General features: G+C 39.2%; 1 protein-coding gene across 2 annotated transcripts in view; it reads left to right on the plus strand.

Moving 5' to 3' along the window:
- Positions 1-19,283, plus strand: part of NETO2 (neuropilin and tolloid like 2) — a 44,260-nt gene extending 24,977 nt beyond the window's left edge. Inside the window, exons 5-9 of one of the 2 annotated variants that reach the window (XM_024199712.3) lie at positions 2,288-2,332; positions 2,422-2,549; positions 7,488-7,716; positions 16,344-16,457; positions 18,275-19,283. In XM_024199712.3, the coding sequence (XP_024055480.2) occupies positions 2,288-2,332; positions 2,422-2,549; positions 7,488-7,716; positions 16,344-16,457; positions 18,275-18,855 (1,097 nt within the window). In that variant the 3' untranslated portion in view covers positions 18,856-19,283. The remainder of the gene's footprint in view (positions 1-2,287; positions 2,333-2,421; positions 2,550-7,487; positions 7,717-16,343; positions 16,458-18,274) is intronic. The other variant, XM_024199713.3, reaches the window with a different exon arrangement.
- The last annotated feature ends 565 nt before the right edge of the window (positions 19,284-19,848 follow it).

Here is a 19,848-nt window from a genome sequence, read left to right on the forward strand (position 1 = left end):
CTACGTATGTAAAGTGATAGGATTAGTGCAGCTTGCACTCAAGGAGCTCAAGGATATGGATTCTGCCGTCTCCCTGTGCCAATGCATTTTCCCTACACCCTCTTCGATCCTGAGCTGTGTGCCCCTGACTAGAGGCAAACAGAATCTGGTTCTAAATGTATCAACTAGGGTATAATCTCAAGCATGCAAAGCTGGAGGAAATGGCTTAATGGGCTAAGCATCAGCTTTTGAAATACCTAGATTCTCTGGAACCAGGGTTTCAAATCCTAAGAGTGTTGACTCAGCTCTTTGTTCTGCTGAGGCAGATTGAACACTGAGCAAGTTATGAAGCAGGGGAGGAATATTTTGATTGCAAGCTCATTTAAAAAAAAAAAACAACGGAGGTTATGTCTGCTCTGTGTGGATATTAAAGTTCCTATGGCACTTTTGGTGAGAGAGGATTTGATCCAATGTCCTTGTGCAGAATGCTCTTCTCCAGGTGGCTGTATTTTAGATACTGCACATATATAGTTATAAACACTTTTAGAATCCTTTGGGACCAAAAGCAATATATAAATGTCAGCTATTACTACAAATGTTGTATACACAGGTATAACTGCTTTATGTTCCCTCTCTTTCCCAGACATGCCCTTCATCTCCAGAATCATAGGAAAATATTCTACATTAGTACGAGTGTTTTAACAGAACTGTTTTCACTCTGCTATGGATTTGGTTTCTCATGCTGTTCCGATTCGCATGGGTCACTAACCCTTTGGGAACCATGTGGGATGTGCTAAAATGTTCCCGCAGGGGTTATATGGATGTGTGCGCCAAGCTACATTCCAAAGCAATTTAACCAATATGTCATTCTCAAAACCAAGTTAGCTTAGTGCTAGCAAGGCTCGGGCTTGTATTCTAAATCTGTCACATGTATATTTATTTTTGTGGTGGACTGTAATGACTGTGAAAGAACCATTATATTTTTGTCCTCATTCTTTTACATTTTCACAAGATGTTTAAATATTTTTAAGTATCAGTGACAATGAACAAAAATCAGAAAAAGAAATTAAGCCTCACAGAACACTTAAATGACACTAAGTACTTGACTTAAATTCAAAAGGAAGAGCAAATTCAGAAACTCTGACTTGCAGAGGTTTCCGTACAGTGAACATATGTGCCAGACTATATAGCTCAATGGGAGTGGGCTAAGGATGCAATTTTCTGATCTGTCTTGAGTATTTAAGTCAATCAGGATTTATGCATTTTTTTGTTTAACTGTAAATCCCTTTTATAGATAAAGGCCCGCACAAAGAGCCAAATTCTGCGCCTTGAGCTCAGTGGGACCAGGATTTGGTCCAAAATGGACATGCAGCCATTGGTGTTTGTGTATTGGAACATGGTATACAAAAATTCAGCTTTTGCCTGTGTAACCCATGCACATGTAACTTGCAAGGCTCACCTGTTGAGTTGTGTGTGGGGGAAAATACTAAACTGCTCATGAAAATGTGAGTGCTTGCACATGCAATGGCTGCATGCTCACTTTGGACCAAATCCTGGTCCTACTGAAGTGAAGAGCCAAATGCTGGAGCTTTCTGTTGCTCCTCTGCTGTGGACCTCTTCAGAAAAATCTGCTCTGAACTCCTTAGCAGTACCATTTCCAGACATGTATGATAGAACACCGTTCAAGAGAAAACTAGGGCTAAATTATGCCTTTAGATGCATGTCTGTGGCTATCAGTGACATCAATGGGAGGCATGTGTGTATCCAAGGGAAAATCTTGGTCCTTGTTGCTTGTTTACCCTTTGTTGTAATGTTCATGAGTACTCTACTAATTCCAAAACTTTGATCTTGCTGCATCAAATTGCACTAGTAAACCTCTTCCACCTGATGCAGTACAGAGCTACTTATATACCCCTTGATCCTGCAATCTGATGTGCACAGGTAGATCTCTGTGCCCTTGTGGAGTTCTGTTGATTTTAGTGCAAGCCAGCACAGGTGCAGGGATCCATCAGTGCAGATCAGGTTGCAGGATTGGGTGGGAATAAAAAACTAAAAGGAAATTCTAGTGTGGTGTTAACCACCTCCATTATATTACAAATATTCAACCATCTTAGTGAGGTACAGTCACTTATCATGGAATCAAGCATCATGGTAACAAGAGGATCACCTCTCTCACATTGATTCAGTATCTGTTCTAGCACTTCGTATTTTGTGGTGTGTTAGGAAATAGATTGTCTCTAGATTGTGTTAAACCTTGAAGTGACTCTTCACTGCCAGTCCCAATGATTTGTGATTTCTTCTGTTGCAGATCCAGACTTCACTTACCTAGGAGGTATTTTAAATCCCATCCCAGGTCTAGTATTACAATACCAATTTATTTGTACAAGAAATTTTTAATCAATCTCATCTTGCATTTGACAGCGAGTTGTATGTTCTTTCTAGACTGCCAATTTGAGCTTTCAGGAGCTGATGGAATAGTACGTTCCAGTCAAGTAGAACAAGAAGAGAAAACAAAACCTGGACAAGCAATTGACTGCATATGGACAATTAAGGCAACTCCAAATGCTAAGGCAAGTCCATTTGTATCATTCAATATATAATGGGCTTCTAGCCCATTAGTAATAGGCAATGGTCATTAGTAATTATTTACAAAATGTCTCACTTTCATTTAAATTAATTAGCTATTGGCAGTTGAGGAAATTAAGATACATTTATTTTAAAAACAAGTATCTAACTGCAGGTCCCTGGTGATGCAGCTATTTTTCCCTGACCTGAAATTTATAATGTTTAGGCACTTTGATAATTTTATGGGCCACATGTTTAAATGGCCTGCAACTTGGCCTCAAGTTTAATGAGTACAGTTAGCTGCAGACAAAGGGTAGTCTTAGGTAATGTCTGTTACCTGATACGTGAGCAAAATATAGATTACTACATATGAGTGTGTCACTGAAGTTTTACCATCTTATGCATTGACCAAGTAACTGTGTTTCTGAGATTCTTCTTGGAGTATGTGTCAGTGTAGGTGTACTTGTGCCTAATGCACACAAGACTGGATTCTTTCAATAGCCTTGGCAGTCAGGGTCGAGCACATCCCCTGTGCCTCCTTGTCCTCCCATAAGAGGGCATAAAGAGTGGAGTGGCTGTGATCCTCCCTCAGCTCTCGAAGTCAACATGGCAGCGAGACAGAAGTGTCCAAGCTGCAATTCTCTAAAGAAGAAATCTTACCTTCACACTCTCCAAACATGGAAGGAGATTTATATAAATAAAAATGCTAATCCTCCTGTGCAGTGGGGCAAAGTGCGTTGCACCATAGTGGACTTCAAACCCTGGATCCTACGACTGATTGATCTCCGTCAAGGTCGATGTCTTTTGCATAGAGGTGATCCACCTTTTCTTCCAGGGCTTATAAATGCAGGCACACTTGGCTGAAGCTACAGCTGCTAGATCAGTCCATGAGGGTCATTTTGAGCCCACAGAATGCTCCTCTCATCACCTCACTCAGAAGACTGTCTGTCTTCCTTGTGGCTACTGCTTCAGCCAGCAGAGTAAGTGAGCTTCAGGCTGCAATATTTCAGAGAGAAATAGTGCTACTAATTCATTCAAAGCAAATCAACCAGCCTACCTCTCTTCCCAAAACCACACTCCACGCGCTAGATGTATCCAGGACTTTGCTTTAGTCCTGTCAATGTAATGAAGCAGTCAGACTGTTGTCCTATCTATCTTTCTGGCTATGGCCAAGGTAATCTCATCAAAATGACTTTCACCGAATTAACTATTTTAAATCTCACTGTTACACAGTTGGTGTACCTCACCCACCAAACATCAGGGCTCACTCCTCCTGCTTCAGAAATGTATCCGTATCAGAAATTTATCTGCAAAGCAGTGATGTGGAGTAAACCACTGACCTTTGTGAAATGTTAGAGCTGGGATTTAGCTGCTAGGTCAGATGCCAAGTTCAGGAGAGTAGTACACAATTTACTGTTCAATGGATGCAACAGGAACTCCATCCTGAGGGGAATGGGGATACTGCTTACTAGTCACTTACAGTGGGGTCCAAGCTCTCTCATACTCTAAGAAGAAAGAACAGTTACTTACCCTACAGTAACTATGGTTCTTCGAGATAATGTAGGCAGTGTGGATCCCCTGACACTCCCTCCATCCTCACTTCTAAAGAATCCCATCTCAAGCACACCTACTGTGGGATCCACACTGACTACATCTTGAAGAACTACAGTTCCTACAGGGTAAGTAATGGCTGTTTATGCTGCATGTCTACGTATGATAGGATAAAAAATAGCATGATGCAAGGAAAAAAAAGTAGGGAAGAAGTAAATATTCTTCAGTAGAGCTGATCAGAAAATGGGTACTGTCTTCCCCTGCCCCCTCTTCCCCCCCCCCAACAAAAAAATTGACTTGGTATTTCAACCAACTTTTTTTTTGGCTGAAACCTTTAGCAAAACCTCAATTTTCCACAGAAAGCAGACACTTTAATTTCGTTGAAAAATCAGTTTAGACAGAAAACTTTCCAACAGCTCTGGTTCTCCAGCTTCCCAAATAGTACCAAAAATAACTACCTAAACCATAAGAATAATAGGGGACAAAAGAGTAAGGTAACTACAGCAGAATAAAATAACTTTATTACATGTTTTGAGGAAGTAACTCATAACTCCCAAGAGCTCTATCCTAGAGTGAGTTATAGAAATTGTCCTTCTAGAAATGATTTGCAAAAATCATTTTTTCTCTTTTGTTTTCTATTTGGAGTACTCCATGCCTAAATTATTTTAATAAATATTATTGAATGTTGCTTAAAGCGAGTTCTGTACTTGAGTGGCTCTTGAGATTAGATTCTTCCTAAATGATTTGAGGTTTACACTTATTTTTAAACTGTCATGCTAAAGTTGGTCTCCTGAGTTCTGGTTTTGACAGGATTATGACATTGAACAGTTGTATGGAGCAGCCTCGGGTGTTTTGTCCTTTTATGAGAAAGAAAGAAAAGTTTTCCATTTCCCAAATTTGATTTTTTTTTTTTTTTTTATAATAAAAATAAATCTGAAAATTGACAGTCATTGAAGACTTAAAAAAAAAAGCCTGTGCATCATTGAAATTCTGAAGATAATCTTCAGGGATTCAGAAAAGTTCTATAATATATTAATATTCTAATGAGGAAGCCTCTGATACTATTACCTTCTCTGTGGGCAGCAGAAATCCTAAAAATTCTTTTCGGTAGGCATAGAAACCAGATGCATCTTTTACTGAGCAGAAACTTTTTGGAAAAATTGTGCCCTTGATTTGTGTACACAGCATAGAGTAAGCGTGCAATATGAGTGCTAGATTGAGTATTAATGTTTTATTCCTTCCGTTATAGTTCCACAGCAGGAATAAAAATCCAATTAAGCACTAGTTAGAGTTATATATTTCAGGCTAAATGCTGAGCACCTGCAGCTCTCTCTGACTTCAGGGGAATATGAAGTCAACAAAAGCTACCGCTGCTGTAATAATGGGGGACAGTGAGGAGAGACGACACACACTCACCTAAATGGTACTTTACAATTTGCAATAATCACAGACTGACGCAGGTTACAGTGAAAAAGTTTGATATAAACTACTAGAGGAAGTATTTTCTCAGATGAAGGGGAAAAAATAATATGGGACAGACTGGCTTTCAAATATGGTGCGTAAGGGGCATAGTACCAGCATCTTGCCTGTGGAGAACATTAGGAGGTGCAATGGCTTGGGAGTACTAACGGTGCTAGGGGGAATATGGACTACCCTGCCACCCATTAAGTTGCCTGTGGGCCTTGCTACTGTGTAGACATACCCTAGTGCACTGCAATAAGACATCTGCAGCTGGCCGGTGTCAGCTGACTCAGGTTGTAGGGCTATAAAATTGCAGCGAAGACAGCAGAGACCCAGAGCCCAGGCTGCAGCCCAAGCCTGGACATCTGCATTGCAATTTTATAGCTCCAAACCCAAGTCAGCAGACACAGGCCAGCCGCTGGTGATTTATTGTAGTGTAGACATACCCTAAAAGTTTCGTAGTGCACTTTTTGACATACTGCTGTTTCAAACAAACAGCAGTATGTGAAAGCATGCTACAGAACTTTTAGTGCCCAGTGGCAGGGTCTACACAACAACTTAGTGAATGGCAAGCTAGTGTCCTGTACATTCATACCCTGGTTTGCTGCTCACTAGGTCTCTGTGCAGATAAGTGCTTAGTATGGTATAAGGATGAAGTTTTTAAAAGCTCTAAATAACTAAGGAGCACAAGTCCCACTGACTCTTACTAGTCCCTTATTTTCTTTTGAAAATTCCCCCCCACCTTCCAATATTGTCATTCTGATGTGAAAATTTAAAACATTGGTATAAAAATATAAACCAGATCTTCCCCCCCCCCTTTTTTTAACTTACAAAATCATGTCACATTCATTTCAGGAAAAATAAGAATTTTTCTACCAGATCAAAGCATTGATCTGAGTCGAGTAATTTGTCACAGTAGCCGGTATCAAAAGACTTAGAGAAAGGTGACAACCTTAAGTGGGCAGTTCTGGAATAGCTTACCCATATGAGCAGCTTATTTCTAACCCTGCATCAATTAGAAGTTAGCGCATGCCCAGAAATCTCCTTAGTTGTTCCCTTTATTCCTTGCAAGTTCAGCAAATCTACAACGTCTCACAGGTGTCTGCTGCAGATGCATCTGAAGGCAAATAGTTTAAATTTGTCTATTTGCACTTCAAATTCCACCTTAGTCTTCCTAAATTCCTTATTATGTATGGTCTGCTGTAATATATGGTCCTCAGTCTTGTCTTTGTTTGGGCTGGATTTCCAGCCTCTGAGGGATACCAGTTTGACTCACATAACCTCTTGAATCTTACCCTTTAACTCTGTTTGTTTTTTACATTCCTGCTTCTATTTAGGTTGTTTGCGCCTTCTGTGACTGATTCATTTAATAGTCTCCATGCAGAGTTAAAGGACTCTTGTTTCCTTATTTTTGACTTTAAGACTCAAATAGATTTCTCTGGTTGTTTTTTTGAAATCCATCTTTCTAAAGTTCAGAAACCCGCTACAGGAAAAAGCTTTTTCCCAAAATTCTGAAAAATAAATCCTTGCATTCTTCCTGTATATTCCTTACATCTGTTCTAGAATGTGCTTAAGAGCAGCTCTCTTCAGCCTGCACCATTTTGTATTACGGGCTTTGCTTTTCTTGTAAGCTTAGGGAGAGAACAAGTTAGTCAATTTTCATTGGAAAGTTCTTGTCATTTATTGATACTTAGGATAAAAGTAATTGCAAATAATAATCCAGAATTATGTCATTTTGTGAAGGAATCACTGGTTATGAAACTGTAAGCATACAACACAAACGTTTGTGAACTGGGAGTTCCATGCCTATATAAGGAGGACCCTGTAATCAGGGTCCACTGGGAGGTCTAAGAGAGAAACTCTGTCCTGTTTTATTACTAAGGCATTCTGTTTTACTTTTCTTAGAGGTTGTGGGGTTTTGTTTTAAACAGATTTATTTGAGATTCCTGGACTACCAAATGGAGCACTCAAACGAATGCAAGAGAAACTTTGTAGCTGTATATGATGGAAGCAGTTCCATTGAAAACCTGAAGGCAAAGTTTTGCAGCACAGTAGCAAACGATGTGATGCTGCAGACTGGAACAGGAGTGGTACGGATGTGGGCAGATGAGGGTAGCAGACTCAGCAGATTCAGAATGCTGTTCACTTCATTTGTCGATCGTAAGTACATCCTCAGTTATCTTCTTCGTAGCCAACCGCTGAATGTATTTAAGAAAAACCATCAGCTTTGTGTTATGAGCACCAGGCATAACAAAAAATGTTGATTCTCAATTCACACCGAGGGAAACACAGTACTCACTTTATTATTGTTCATGGGTACTGTTCCTGGGGGAAAATTCTCTCATAAAGGCCTGTCTTACATTTGAACCAAGTAATAGCCAGTCTCAGACACTAAGCCTTTTCTTGCAAGGGTCCATAGCCAGGGTCCTGCTCTTCTCCAGCATCTGTTAATTTAAATCTAGATTCCCCCTGCTGTGTCACCTGTGAAGCAAAGTTCTCTTGGATGGGGAGGCAGTCTTTGAGTGAGTTAGGTCCCAATCTGTTAAGGACTCCATAGGTTAAGACCAGGACTGTGAATGCTGTTCTGAGATTCTGTATGGATTGCATATAAAAGATTTAATGATGATGCTCGCAAGGCTTATGATTTAAGGTGTTTTAAAAGGATGTTTTAGGTGGGACTACATTTAATAGTAGGTTAATATACTACCCTGCATACTTATTCTGCATACTTTACTCCTAATCTGGCTGAGTTTCATAGCCTCAATCTGTTCCCATGTGGACACACATCCATATCACACCAGATAATTTGAAACAGTTGTCAGGCTCACTACAAGAGAAGCCAGAACTTGGAACTGGAGAGCAGGCATGAGGTATGTTGGAAGAGCAGTATAGGAAACCTAGCGCAGAGTTTGCTTATTGCATACCTGCCATCTGACTCTAGTACAATCATTCTTGCGCTTTTCTTAATGTTAAGTTTCCAATGAATGTGACCTGAATAATAGATATTGTACAGGTTTGGTTGTAAAAAGAGCAAAACTAATTGGCAATGGTGCTGTTTCTTTGCCTCATCCTGGAAGTGATGCTACTCAACACCTTGCAGGGTTGGACTTTTTTTAAAGTCCAAATTATCTGTTTTATAGTGTATTTTATTGTTGTTTCATAAAACAGAGTTCAAGATATACACTCAGATAAAAATGTACTTGCCATGAAATAATCCTTCTGTTGTGATGGTGATTTTTAAGAGGAATATGATATTGCTACTTTATGGATATGACATTAAGAAACAACTACAGATATTCCAGAAACTTGTCTAGGGTTTTAATACGCTTTTCACACTTTAACGTTCCTTTTCTGCAACTACCACTTTTAGGTACTGGTTGCTAACCAAAATTACAAAAGCTGTTTTGCTTTCTTCAGTTCAGTTCCTCAGCTACAATGATGAATAATAATGGTTGTTCTGGTGAGGCCAGGCTCTAGCTTTGAATTTAGAAGATTCGTTTCGACGGGTCAAACGATCAGTTCATATTATAAATATTGATTTTTTTTCTTTCCATTCTTGTTTCCCCAACAAGCTGAAGTGATGAACAGGTATAAAGATATCTGCTTTTTCAAAGAAAGGAGTCTAACTAATCAAAAAATCATTGCCAAAAGCAAGTCTGTAAAGATATGTACAGTTGTTCTTGCCTATCTCCCAGCTTGAGGTTTGATACCTAAGGAAAAGGAGAAAGATAATGAGTTGATTTAAAAAAAAGCCAATGAAACAGAGCATTTCATGTACACCTTTACCCCGACATAACACTAATTCGGATACAACGCAGTTTCACCTATAACGCAGTAAGATTTTTTTGGCTCCCGAGGACAGCGTTATATGGGGGTAGAGGTGTATATTAAAATATCCTTGTTATAAGCAAACTTCAGTGCTCAGAATAGTGAAATTATGTGCTTATTCTTTTTTCAGATCATTGAGCACTCTTTTCTCTTTTACCTTGTTACTGATTTGTAATTGTATGAATCCATCCCTGAAAACAATCAATATTTCTGAAGAGGTTTACATAAATGAACTAATTCTGCATGACATATTCAGTTCACGCATACCCATTGCAGACTGCAGATGTGACTGAAATAGCATAACTCAGATAAAGGGGATGAGATAATAGAATGTGTTTTGGTTTTTCCCCGATACAATATATGAACACAACTACCTATATTAAAAGAACCTTATTAAGTTTGCAAAGTCAAGCACTCAAAAATAAGGAAATGCCAGAATTAAGGTTGCCTTAATTTAGCCTTGTTGTGTATATGTGTTATGATCTTAAGTGATTACATACTATTTTTTTTTTCCACAGGTGCCCTGACTTATTCAGGGCACTGAATGGATGCTGCTCACTTAATGATCATATTTCAATGTGTGGCCCTAAGCCTTATTACTGTAGTTTATTTCCTCATGGACTCTTCCAAAGTGCTCACCACTCTAGTGTCTGAGTACTTCAAATATTGATCTTCATAACATCTCTGTGAAGTGAAGATATACCATGATTCACATTTTACAGATTGGGAGCTGAGGTACTAAGAGATCAAGGTCAAAAGTATCCACTAAGTCTGGGTGCCTAATGTGAAATGCCTAGGACCAGAGTACTTTGTATTCAGGTACAGCTCCCATTGACTTCAGGTGCAGTTGTGAATGAGCACCACTTCTGTGAATCAGGCCCCAGGGTCCCAAGTGAGGCATCCAGCAAATGAGGAATTCTTAATCCGTGACCCCCCTGTGAACAATTCTGGCTTACATGACATGTACAACATCACATAGGAACTTTGTGTGACAGAGGCAGGGATCAAATCACAGTCCACCAGAGTGGCCTTCAGTTGCCTTAACCATGACACCCTCCTTTCTTTTCCAGCAATGCCCTCTCATTCACTACATACCTTCCAACTTCTTGAACAAATGAGAAAGAGGGTCCTACAAAAAAAAAGCTTTTACAACACAACCCTGATTCAACCCCAGAGCAGGGGTCCTGTGGGGAAAAAAGAGTAGGTGATCATTTAGTGAAAGACTGTATTGTGTCCAGGAAACCTTAAATCTGGCATTTCCTAACTTTTGAGTGTTTGCTTTTGCAAGCTGAATAACATTCTTCAATGTAGTTTTGAGTAGGAGTATTCTTATGGCTCTCTGCTCTCAGTTCCAGTGCCTGGCTGCTTCCAAGCCTGGACCAGCGATTACCAGGAAAGTCCAGCTTTACCGCTGTAGCCTTGGACTGAAGCATCCTCAGTCATTCTTGTGGGGATGGTGCATATGCAGTCCAATCAACCACTAGGAGCTGGGAGCATGCTCAGTAGGGACAGAACAGTTAGAAACTTCAGCTGCTAACAATCTACAGCTCTACTGAGCATGTAGGAAGTGGGTTTGTTCTTTTTTTGTTTTTCAAAACCTATCAGGTGGCCAGATTTTCCCAGGGATTGCAAAAGTCACATCCCTGACACAAGGCCACCACCAAAAAACTTCAGGACCCTATTCCAAAGCATTTGAATGCTGGAGCATTTCAAAGGAAAAAAACCTCAATAATTTAACAGACAAATTATATTTTTTACATAGTCGTCTTCTTGGAAACAGCTGAACCATTTTGGCTGACATTTCAAAAAATTCAGCTTGAGGCAGACACCCAGCATGGAAAATTTCAGCTCAGATGGTTGGGTTTTGCACAGTTACATGCTACTGAAAACAGAGTCCTATAATGGGAAATGTTGAGCAACCTGAATAGGTGGCATTAGCAGTATCACGTATAATACTTGGCTATTAGAAGACAGAATACTGTATATTGATGGGGCCAGTTGGTCCTTGCCCCTTGTGCAGCAAAGAGAGGTTGCAAGGAGCCTTCTAATCCCTGCCCCCTCCTTGACAAGTTTCCAAATATGGGGAGGGGCGGAGTGCAGCCCATGTGTTCCATCCAGGCAGATGTGAGACTACAAACCTTCTCCTTTTGGAATGGAAGAGGCAACAGAGAGAAGTCAAAGCCTTGCTCCTTCTCCGTACCAGTCCACGAAGCTGGGTGGGTGTAGAAAAACTCTCCTAAACATCAGGTAGCTAAGGGAGAGACTGTGATTTCGGGGGCATAATTCTTTTAGTTCCCCAAGAGGTGGGATGGCTGTATACCACCCCAGTCACTAAACAGCACAATCTGGGCTTAAGTTTGTGAAAGGAACAGAAGGCATTTTCATTAGAATATTCAGCGAACAAGCAACTATACAGAGAGACGACATCCTCTCTTAGTAAAGCACAGTTAAACTACCTGAAGATAGATGAACACTGAATAGCATTTAGTTATGCTCGTTATCTACGATAGACAACATTCTGACACAAGAATCAATGTACCATTGTACCAAGTATTAACACTCCATGTACATGGAGATAATGATACTATTACCTTTGTAAAGCCCTTTAAGATCTTCAGATTAAAAAATGCTATGTAAGAGCCAGGTGTTATTATGATGATGGTGTATTATAGCTAGACCATGGGTTCTCAAACTGAGTCATGACCCCTCAGGGGGTTGTGAGGTTATTACATGGGATGTCGCTGAAGTGGGGCTGTCAGACTACACCCCAAGCCCGGCTTCACCTCCAGCATTTATAATGGTGCTAAATATTTAAATAAGTGTTTTTAATGTATAAGGGTGGGGGGTTGCACTCAGAGGCTTGCTGTGTGAAAGGGGTCACCAATACAAACTTTGAGAACTAGAAAGCTAGACCTAGGGCTCCTAGTTGATTCATAGCTACTTAAAAACTGAACATGTCATGAAATATCAATTTCATTTACAGGATGACCAGGACTTGGGGGATAAAGCAGACTCTTAGTTGCCCAATATCATTAGCGGAGTCTCCAGAAATTTTGGCCACATACATTAGGGCAGCTCTCTACTGTTGAGGAAAACGCCAAGGTCTTCAATGTCCACACCACCTCAGTTTTTAAATTCTCATTCAAAAGACTCTTCCCCTCCACCCCCTTCTCCATTTGCAGTAAACTACATGGTATTCAACTGATCTTCCTTGGAAGAATAAAGAGTTTAGTTTCTTTTGCCAGGAATCAAACTCTGTTCTTCATAATGTACATATTTCAAAACCAAAATGCTTTAAAAAAATCTAGGGATGGAAAAAGGAAAGAATGTTTGTTTAAAATTCATCATCCAGGTATATGTCAAATTTCATACCTTACAGTGAACCTCAAAATGACATGGCTGAGGGAAAGTATTACCAAAAAAAAGTTCAGTTTTCATCAAATTCCTGGTCTGATGCTATATCCCATGGTTAGTCTTCCCTCAAAAAGCACTCAGTTCTATCCAACAACTACTCTGTTTCTTTGGTGTTCCAGAAATTACATCTTGCAGGAGTAGGCTATCAATTTTATATCTCTTCTAAACTTAAAAAAAAATCTAGTCAGTTTTTCCATCCACATGTGGTCTCAGTCCAAGAAGCTTAATAGTAATCTGGATCTCCAACATTTCCACTCTAAGTGGCAGATTTTTTTCTCTTTATATATGCTACTTGAAATGCTGGATACGCACCCATTTCTCAGTCTGAATCACTTAAGGTCTTTTTCTGTTTGCGCTATTCAGTGCTTGGTGCTATCCAGTCTAACCTCCATGTTTCCAACCAGAACAGTAGCTGATCCAGTTTCATATTCATAAGTACTATAGTCGCATGAGTTTTATCCTCTGTCATTCCAGATGAAGGGCATGTAAGGTTGTGACTTGGACACCAGCATGAGAACAGGTTCACTTTCCAATAAAGGAGCAACTAGTTAAGTACAGTAGAACCTCAGAGTTACAAACCCCTTGGGAAAGGAGGTTGTTCTTTCAAAAGTTTACATTGACTTAATACAGCTGAAAATTGACTTAAGACAGCTTTGAAACTTAACTTTGCAGAAGTAAAGTGCTGCTTTTAACCATCTTAGTTTAAATGAAATAAGCATGGAAACCGTTTCCTTACCTTGTCAAATCTTTTTTTAAACTTTCCCTTTATATTTTTTTTAGTAGCTTATGTTTTAACACAGTACTGTACTGGCTTTTCGGGGGGGCGGGGAGGGTCTCTGCTGCTGCCTGATTGCATACTTCCAGCTCCAAATGAGGTGTGTGATTGACTGGTCAGTTCATAACTCTGGTGCTCTTAACTCTGAGGTTCTACTGTAGTTAAAGAAGCAGCCAGAGTTTGAGCAGGCAAAAACTTTGGAACCTTATTCTTCACTATTGGCACTTAAAATAAACGAAGGGCCAGATTTTCAAAAGAGCTCAGGATCCAGCATCTCCCATTGAGAACAAATTGGCCCTTATTTATGCACCTAAACGGGAACAGAGCTTTCTGGAAAATTTGGCCACTTATTTGGATGCTTAACTGTTGGGTGTTCAGCTCTTTTGCATATCTAGCTCAAAATCACTATACATTCAAACTCAATAGTAAAAAGAAATTAAATGGATAAATGGAAGTTGCTTTGAAAAGGCAATGCCTCAAATATTACCTTCCTCCTCTACTGCCTTAAGCCTCTCATTGTTAATTCATACAGTGCCTCTTCTCCACAATTTCCCATGAATTAATAATACTATAAAGCACTGTTCTTCAAAGGATCTCAAAGCACTTTCCAAGTATTAAAATTTTTGCAACACCCAGTCAAGGAAGGTGTGTAAAACAATCAATGATATTTAGAAGTATTGAAATTACTAAGATAAAAATTGGGTAACATGCATCTTCTAAGAAGTTCCTAAATTACGTATGACAAAAGCTTTGATTCAAAGAGTTGAGACTACAAACAGGATCCTCTATGGATCTATTTCTTTCCAATATAGAGGAACCAACTGATAACATGAAAATAAAGCTCAGAAGCAGTGCACATGAGCTTGTGGAATTCAGCACAGTAAGAAATGGGGTCACATGAAGCAGCAGTACAAAGACAGTTTTAAGGAAGGCAAATTTAGAGGGTTAAGAAATATAGGCTTAAAACCTCCATTAATTCTGCAGGCAAAACTCCAACTGAAGCAATTAGGGCCCAGGGGTTTAACTGAGGGAAGACATGGTAGAACTCTATCCCTTTCCCACTTGCCATCCTCTCTGTCACTCACCCCTTGGAGTCACGTCTGCATTTGTGAACCCCAGATGCTCAAGCATGAGTTATCTGGGAAATATGTAATAAACGGACATGTGAGCAAGACAAGCCACTACCTTCTCCTGGACAGAATTAGAACTTCTGAGCTGTACACCACTGTCCTTACATTAAAATCAATGCTGATATGTAACTGACTTCGAGCAATACAGAAATCTCTAGTATGTAAATACTACATTATTGATGTAGAAAAATGGAACACACAAACTGTATATTGGGTAGAATATCAAAAGCAATGTCCTAAAGCAGAAATAATATGCTATATATACTGAAAATGGATGCTTTGACACTGTTCTAATGTCAAGGGCATGAAATATGATAGAAATTTAAAATCCTCTTTAGAGAATGTATAGTTATTTTATTTCTTCAAATTTCTTATAAACAGCTGCCAGCTAAAGGCTGGTCTCCCTTGGACCCTCTATTATCTGCAATAAAAAGGGCCCATTCATGAGCAGGAGTTCACCTCTTTCACCATGAAGGTCCAAATGACCACTATACAGTATAGCAATAACCATCAAGTCACAGGTTACAGTGTTTACACTACTGTTGCCTACCTGACAGGCATTTCTAAATGTTTATAAAGCATTTTGAGATCATCAGAGGGAAGGCACTATAGAAGTGCTGAATGCTACTATTTATTATTATTACCACTGAATCTCCACTTTATCTATATAATGTATTTTTTTGTACTAGCTTCCCAGTTGCTTTTGGATTCTGTTCATTTAATCTACAAAGCCCTACAGGGCTTGAGGCCAAGTGACATCTCTCTTCATACGGACTGTCTCAATGGCTGGTAGCAGCAGGGATGTTCTGTTTGAAAATGCCAAGATTTGAATTCCTGAGAAGAGAGTTCTTAGGAAAGGGACCTCGAGTGGGGAACTCATTCCCTCCCAGTCTGCAGGAACTGGAATTTGACCTTCACTTAACAGCCTAGGTCTGGAAGTGCAGGAAGAAGGGTAGGAACTTCAGCTGCCTCAGACCTACACAGCATCTCCCTTTGATTTTTCATGTTTCAGAGCAGAGATTTGTCGTGTCTCATTCATCTGTAAAGCACGATGCACCTATGGTATTCTGTACAGGTAGGAAGTATACTCTTCAGGGAATAGGGTGACCAGATGTCCCAATTTTATAGGGACAGTCCTGATTTTTGGGTCTTTTTCTTATATAAGCTCCTATTACCCTCCACCCACTGTCTGGATTTTTCACACTTGCTGTCTGGTCACCCTATCAGGGAACAAACTGACTTCCTGTGAGTTTGGAAAGCATATGGCACATTTTGGGCACTACTGCAATCTAAATAATCAACAAGTAATTCAGAATGCAATATAATGCTATAAGATAGGCATTTAAGACAATAGAAGCTTTTTCCATCACGTGCATTGGGTGGCCAACCAATGTATGGCTCTTTTTGCTAACCAGTTTGATCAGTACTGTTTTGTTCATAGTATCTGTTGTGCATCCAGAAGCAACCCCAAATGGGCGTATACTAAGCTACTTAATAAGGGATATGCGGAGAAAACTCATGTAATGTGAAATCTTAGATCAGTCAGTGAAAGAATGAATATGCATATTGAGAAATATAAGGTTTCTTCACAGACTTTGTGTACTCTGAGCTCTTAACTTGTTTTTTCTTCTCTCCTGCAGCTCCATGTTCAGGCAGCACTTACTTTTGCCATAGCAACATGTGCATCAATAATTCTTTGGTCTGCAATGGCATTCAAAACTGTGCATACCCTTGGGATGAAAATCATTGCAAAGGTGAATATAGTGCAAAGCATAACCTTGGTGATCCAGGATTGTCAGTTAGCCTTTCATTTAAGAAAGTCATAAAACATCTTTTCCTGCAAATGTGCTGAAGACAGCTATTCTACTAAACTCAGGGAGATGTTCCAAATTTTTAATTTAAAACTAGGAGGCCTATGAGCAGGGTTGAAGAATGTACCTGCCCTATAATTGAACATTACATGCCCTTCACAAAGTATATTTTAAACTTTACACAGAACATTGGGCTTACTAAGTATATGCTTCTGTATTTGCCTGATTTGTACCACTACCATCTATTCCTAAACCTTGTTGCTTTTGCGGGGAAAAATCCTTGTTTTTCGAAGGAGGCCCCTTTATGTTACAGTGTGAAAATAATATAAATGTAGTTACTAAGCTAAAATGTATCATGTCACAGCAAGTATTATACACATTCCTAATCAGAAATGGTTTTCTTAGGTTTGCCTTAACTACAGGTGCTTTTCTGAAATATACACCTTTCCTAGAATGCTTCACAAACCCACTGCAATATGTGAGATTTATTTATTAAATATATAGCAACAAAACAATACCATCTTGCCCAGCATTTTTAACTACTGTGTGCTGAACTAAAGTACCCACTATATTTTGGATTCAGATGTGAACAGAATTGCGCAAAAAAAAAAAAAAACCCAGAAAGCAGTAAATAATATTCTATTGCATTCATACACGTTTCTTTTAGTCATCCAGGACAAATACTTTTTCCAGAGCAAAAAATTGCTAGAAATTTGTCTCCAAGGGTGGGAAACCTGCTGTAATCAAATACTGCCATCTTGTGTACTTTCATAGGAAGTGCTATCAAGTAACTTTTTTTTTTTTTTTAAACTGATCTTATGATGTGGACTGTTAAATAACTTGCAACGCAATACGTAGGTACAGTTCAGTCATGAAGCCATCCAGTGAAGTCAAGATAAATAGTATGGTTGGATTTTTTTATATTGTTGTTTTTTAAAGGACAAGATAATTTTGGGGCCTGGTTTTTCCTCCATTCAAATCAATAAAAGTTTTGCCAATGGGAGCAGTATTGGGCCCTTTGTGTATGAGCATTTGTAGCTATGCAAGCTAAAGTAATGATATGCTGTTTAATCAAATTTTAGTTTTCAGAATGTAAACTGATTATCACAGGGGTCAGGAAGTAACCCACACCCCAACTAAATAGGTTTGTTGGATTAGGGGAGGGTCCCACCAGCCTCTGAAGTATCATGTGTTTGTCACTGCTGAAGGCAGGGTACTGGATTTAATGAACCACTGCATTGATTCAGTATGGTAAATCCCACAAATCTATAAGTTCATTACATTTCTAAGGTTGTTCTAATGTAACTTCTCTTTCCCCCAAAACTATGGGCCATATTCTGCTCTTGAATGTTTGTGTGAACCTCAGGGAAAATAGCACCACTTATGAGAGCAGAGCATGGTCCTCGCCTGAAATTGCACGCTGTTCAGTGGGCTCAGTCCTGCAGTCCTTGCTCATCCCGTATGAGACGAAACTCCATTGTAATCAGTGAGTTTTGTCTGAGACAGGACTAATGCTTAAAACATACAGGGCCAAATTCTGCTCTCACTCACAGGGATGCAGTGCCCATTAATGGAGCCAATGCTTAATTAATAGACATTTGTACCCATATGAATGACCTCAGCATATGACCTGCTCTGTTATTTACACTTTTCATTGTCTTAAATCTTTGCTTATAAAGTCCAACCTCAAATTTTACTGAATTATTTCTGATTAGACATTTTAAACCGACTCAAAAGCCAACCCTTTCTCTTTTTTGCAGAGAAGAAAAAAACTGGACTGTTTGAACAAATCACCAAAACTCATGGAACCATCATTGGAATTACTTCAGGGATAGTTTTGGTTCTTCTCATAATTTCAATTCTGGTACAAGTAAAGCAGCCTCGCAAAAAGGTTATGGCCTGCAAAACTGCTTTTAATAAAACCGGCTTCCAGGAAGTATTTGATCCGCCACATTATGAACTGTTCTCATTAAGAGATAAAGAGATTTCTACAGACTTGGCTGACTTATCAGAAGAACTTGAGAACTATCAGAAAATGAGACGCTCCTCTACTGCTTCGAGATGTATTCATGACCATCACTGTGGCTCTCAAGCTTCCAGTATAAAACAAAGCAGGACCAACCTCAGTTCCATGGAACTTCCTTTCCGCAATGATTTTGCACAACCTCAGCCGATGAAAACATTTAATAGCACCTTCAAGAAAAGTAGTTACACATTTAAACAGGCCCATGACTGCCCTGAGCAGGTCATAGAAGACAGAGTGATGGAGGAGATTCCTTGTGAAATTTATGTGAGAGGACGAGAGGATGCTGCACAAGGCTCATTATCTATTGACTTTTAATCTCCTGCTAAAGGTGAAATTGGTATGTGTGGGTGTGTATCTGATACACACTGTGTATATATAAAAATATACCCTATGTAGTGTGTATAGGTATACACACTTTTTAGCTTACTGTATCCAATTCCATTTTTTTTAAAAAAGGAAAGATCTTCGTAACCAATTAGTGTTGCAGTGGTGGACTTTGCCCTCATCCCCCGCAAGCTGTCACTTCGGTTGAGCAACAAAACAGAAGGTTTTGCATGGGAACTATTAGTTAAGAATATTTTTAACTAAATCTGAAAATGACTAGATTATTTTTCTGCCCTCCCTTTCATATTATTTCTTTTCCTTTGTTAAATAGTTAGTTTTCAGACCAATTTTAAGTAGTTTAAGTAAATAAAAGTGGTTAAAGGCACCACCTATTTTGACACAGATGTCTGTTATCATATTTATCGAATTACAGCTAGAGTTACTGTGGTAAGTGCCAATTAAGATGAGTTATGTTGCATCCACCTGTTGCATCTTGACTAGTTTTTATATTGCTGCCTTTAATTATTGGCTCCTTAGTCTCTGTGTTCTGTGAGAAATATGTGAAATGGTCTATTGCCTTTTAACAGTATTATCTTAGCTATATTCATTTTAGTATCTTTGGGAATATATGGCCTTTGTGGATAAGATTTAACCCAATTCTCAAGTATGTCTTTTTAGACACAGACTTTACACAATGGCTTCTTTCAGGAAGATGTAGATTTTCAAAAGCATAGGAGTGGGCCAATTTCTGCTATGCGTTACAGCCATGCAACTCTGGCTCTCTGTTTTTTCCTATTACTTGCATAAAGAAACTCCATTGACTGTTTTATATATTTCTGTCTCCTGTAGTGATCCTAGTGCTAGATTCCTTATGCAGCGCCCCCCCCCCCCCCCATTGAAATCCAGGCTTGATACTCAATTAGTGTCTTACTTGCACAAAAAGTACAGGATGAAGCCTGCTACATGTTACACTTTGAGATCTAT

The sequence above is a fragment of the Terrapene carolina genome, unplaced genomic scaffold, assembly GCF_002925995.2.
Source record: "Terrapene carolina triunguis isolate 2854851 unplaced genomic scaffold, T_m_triunguis-2.0 Scaffold130, whole genome shotgun sequence".
Classification (NCBI taxonomy): Eukaryota; Metazoa; Chordata; order Testudines; family Emydidae; genus Terrapene; species Terrapene triunguis.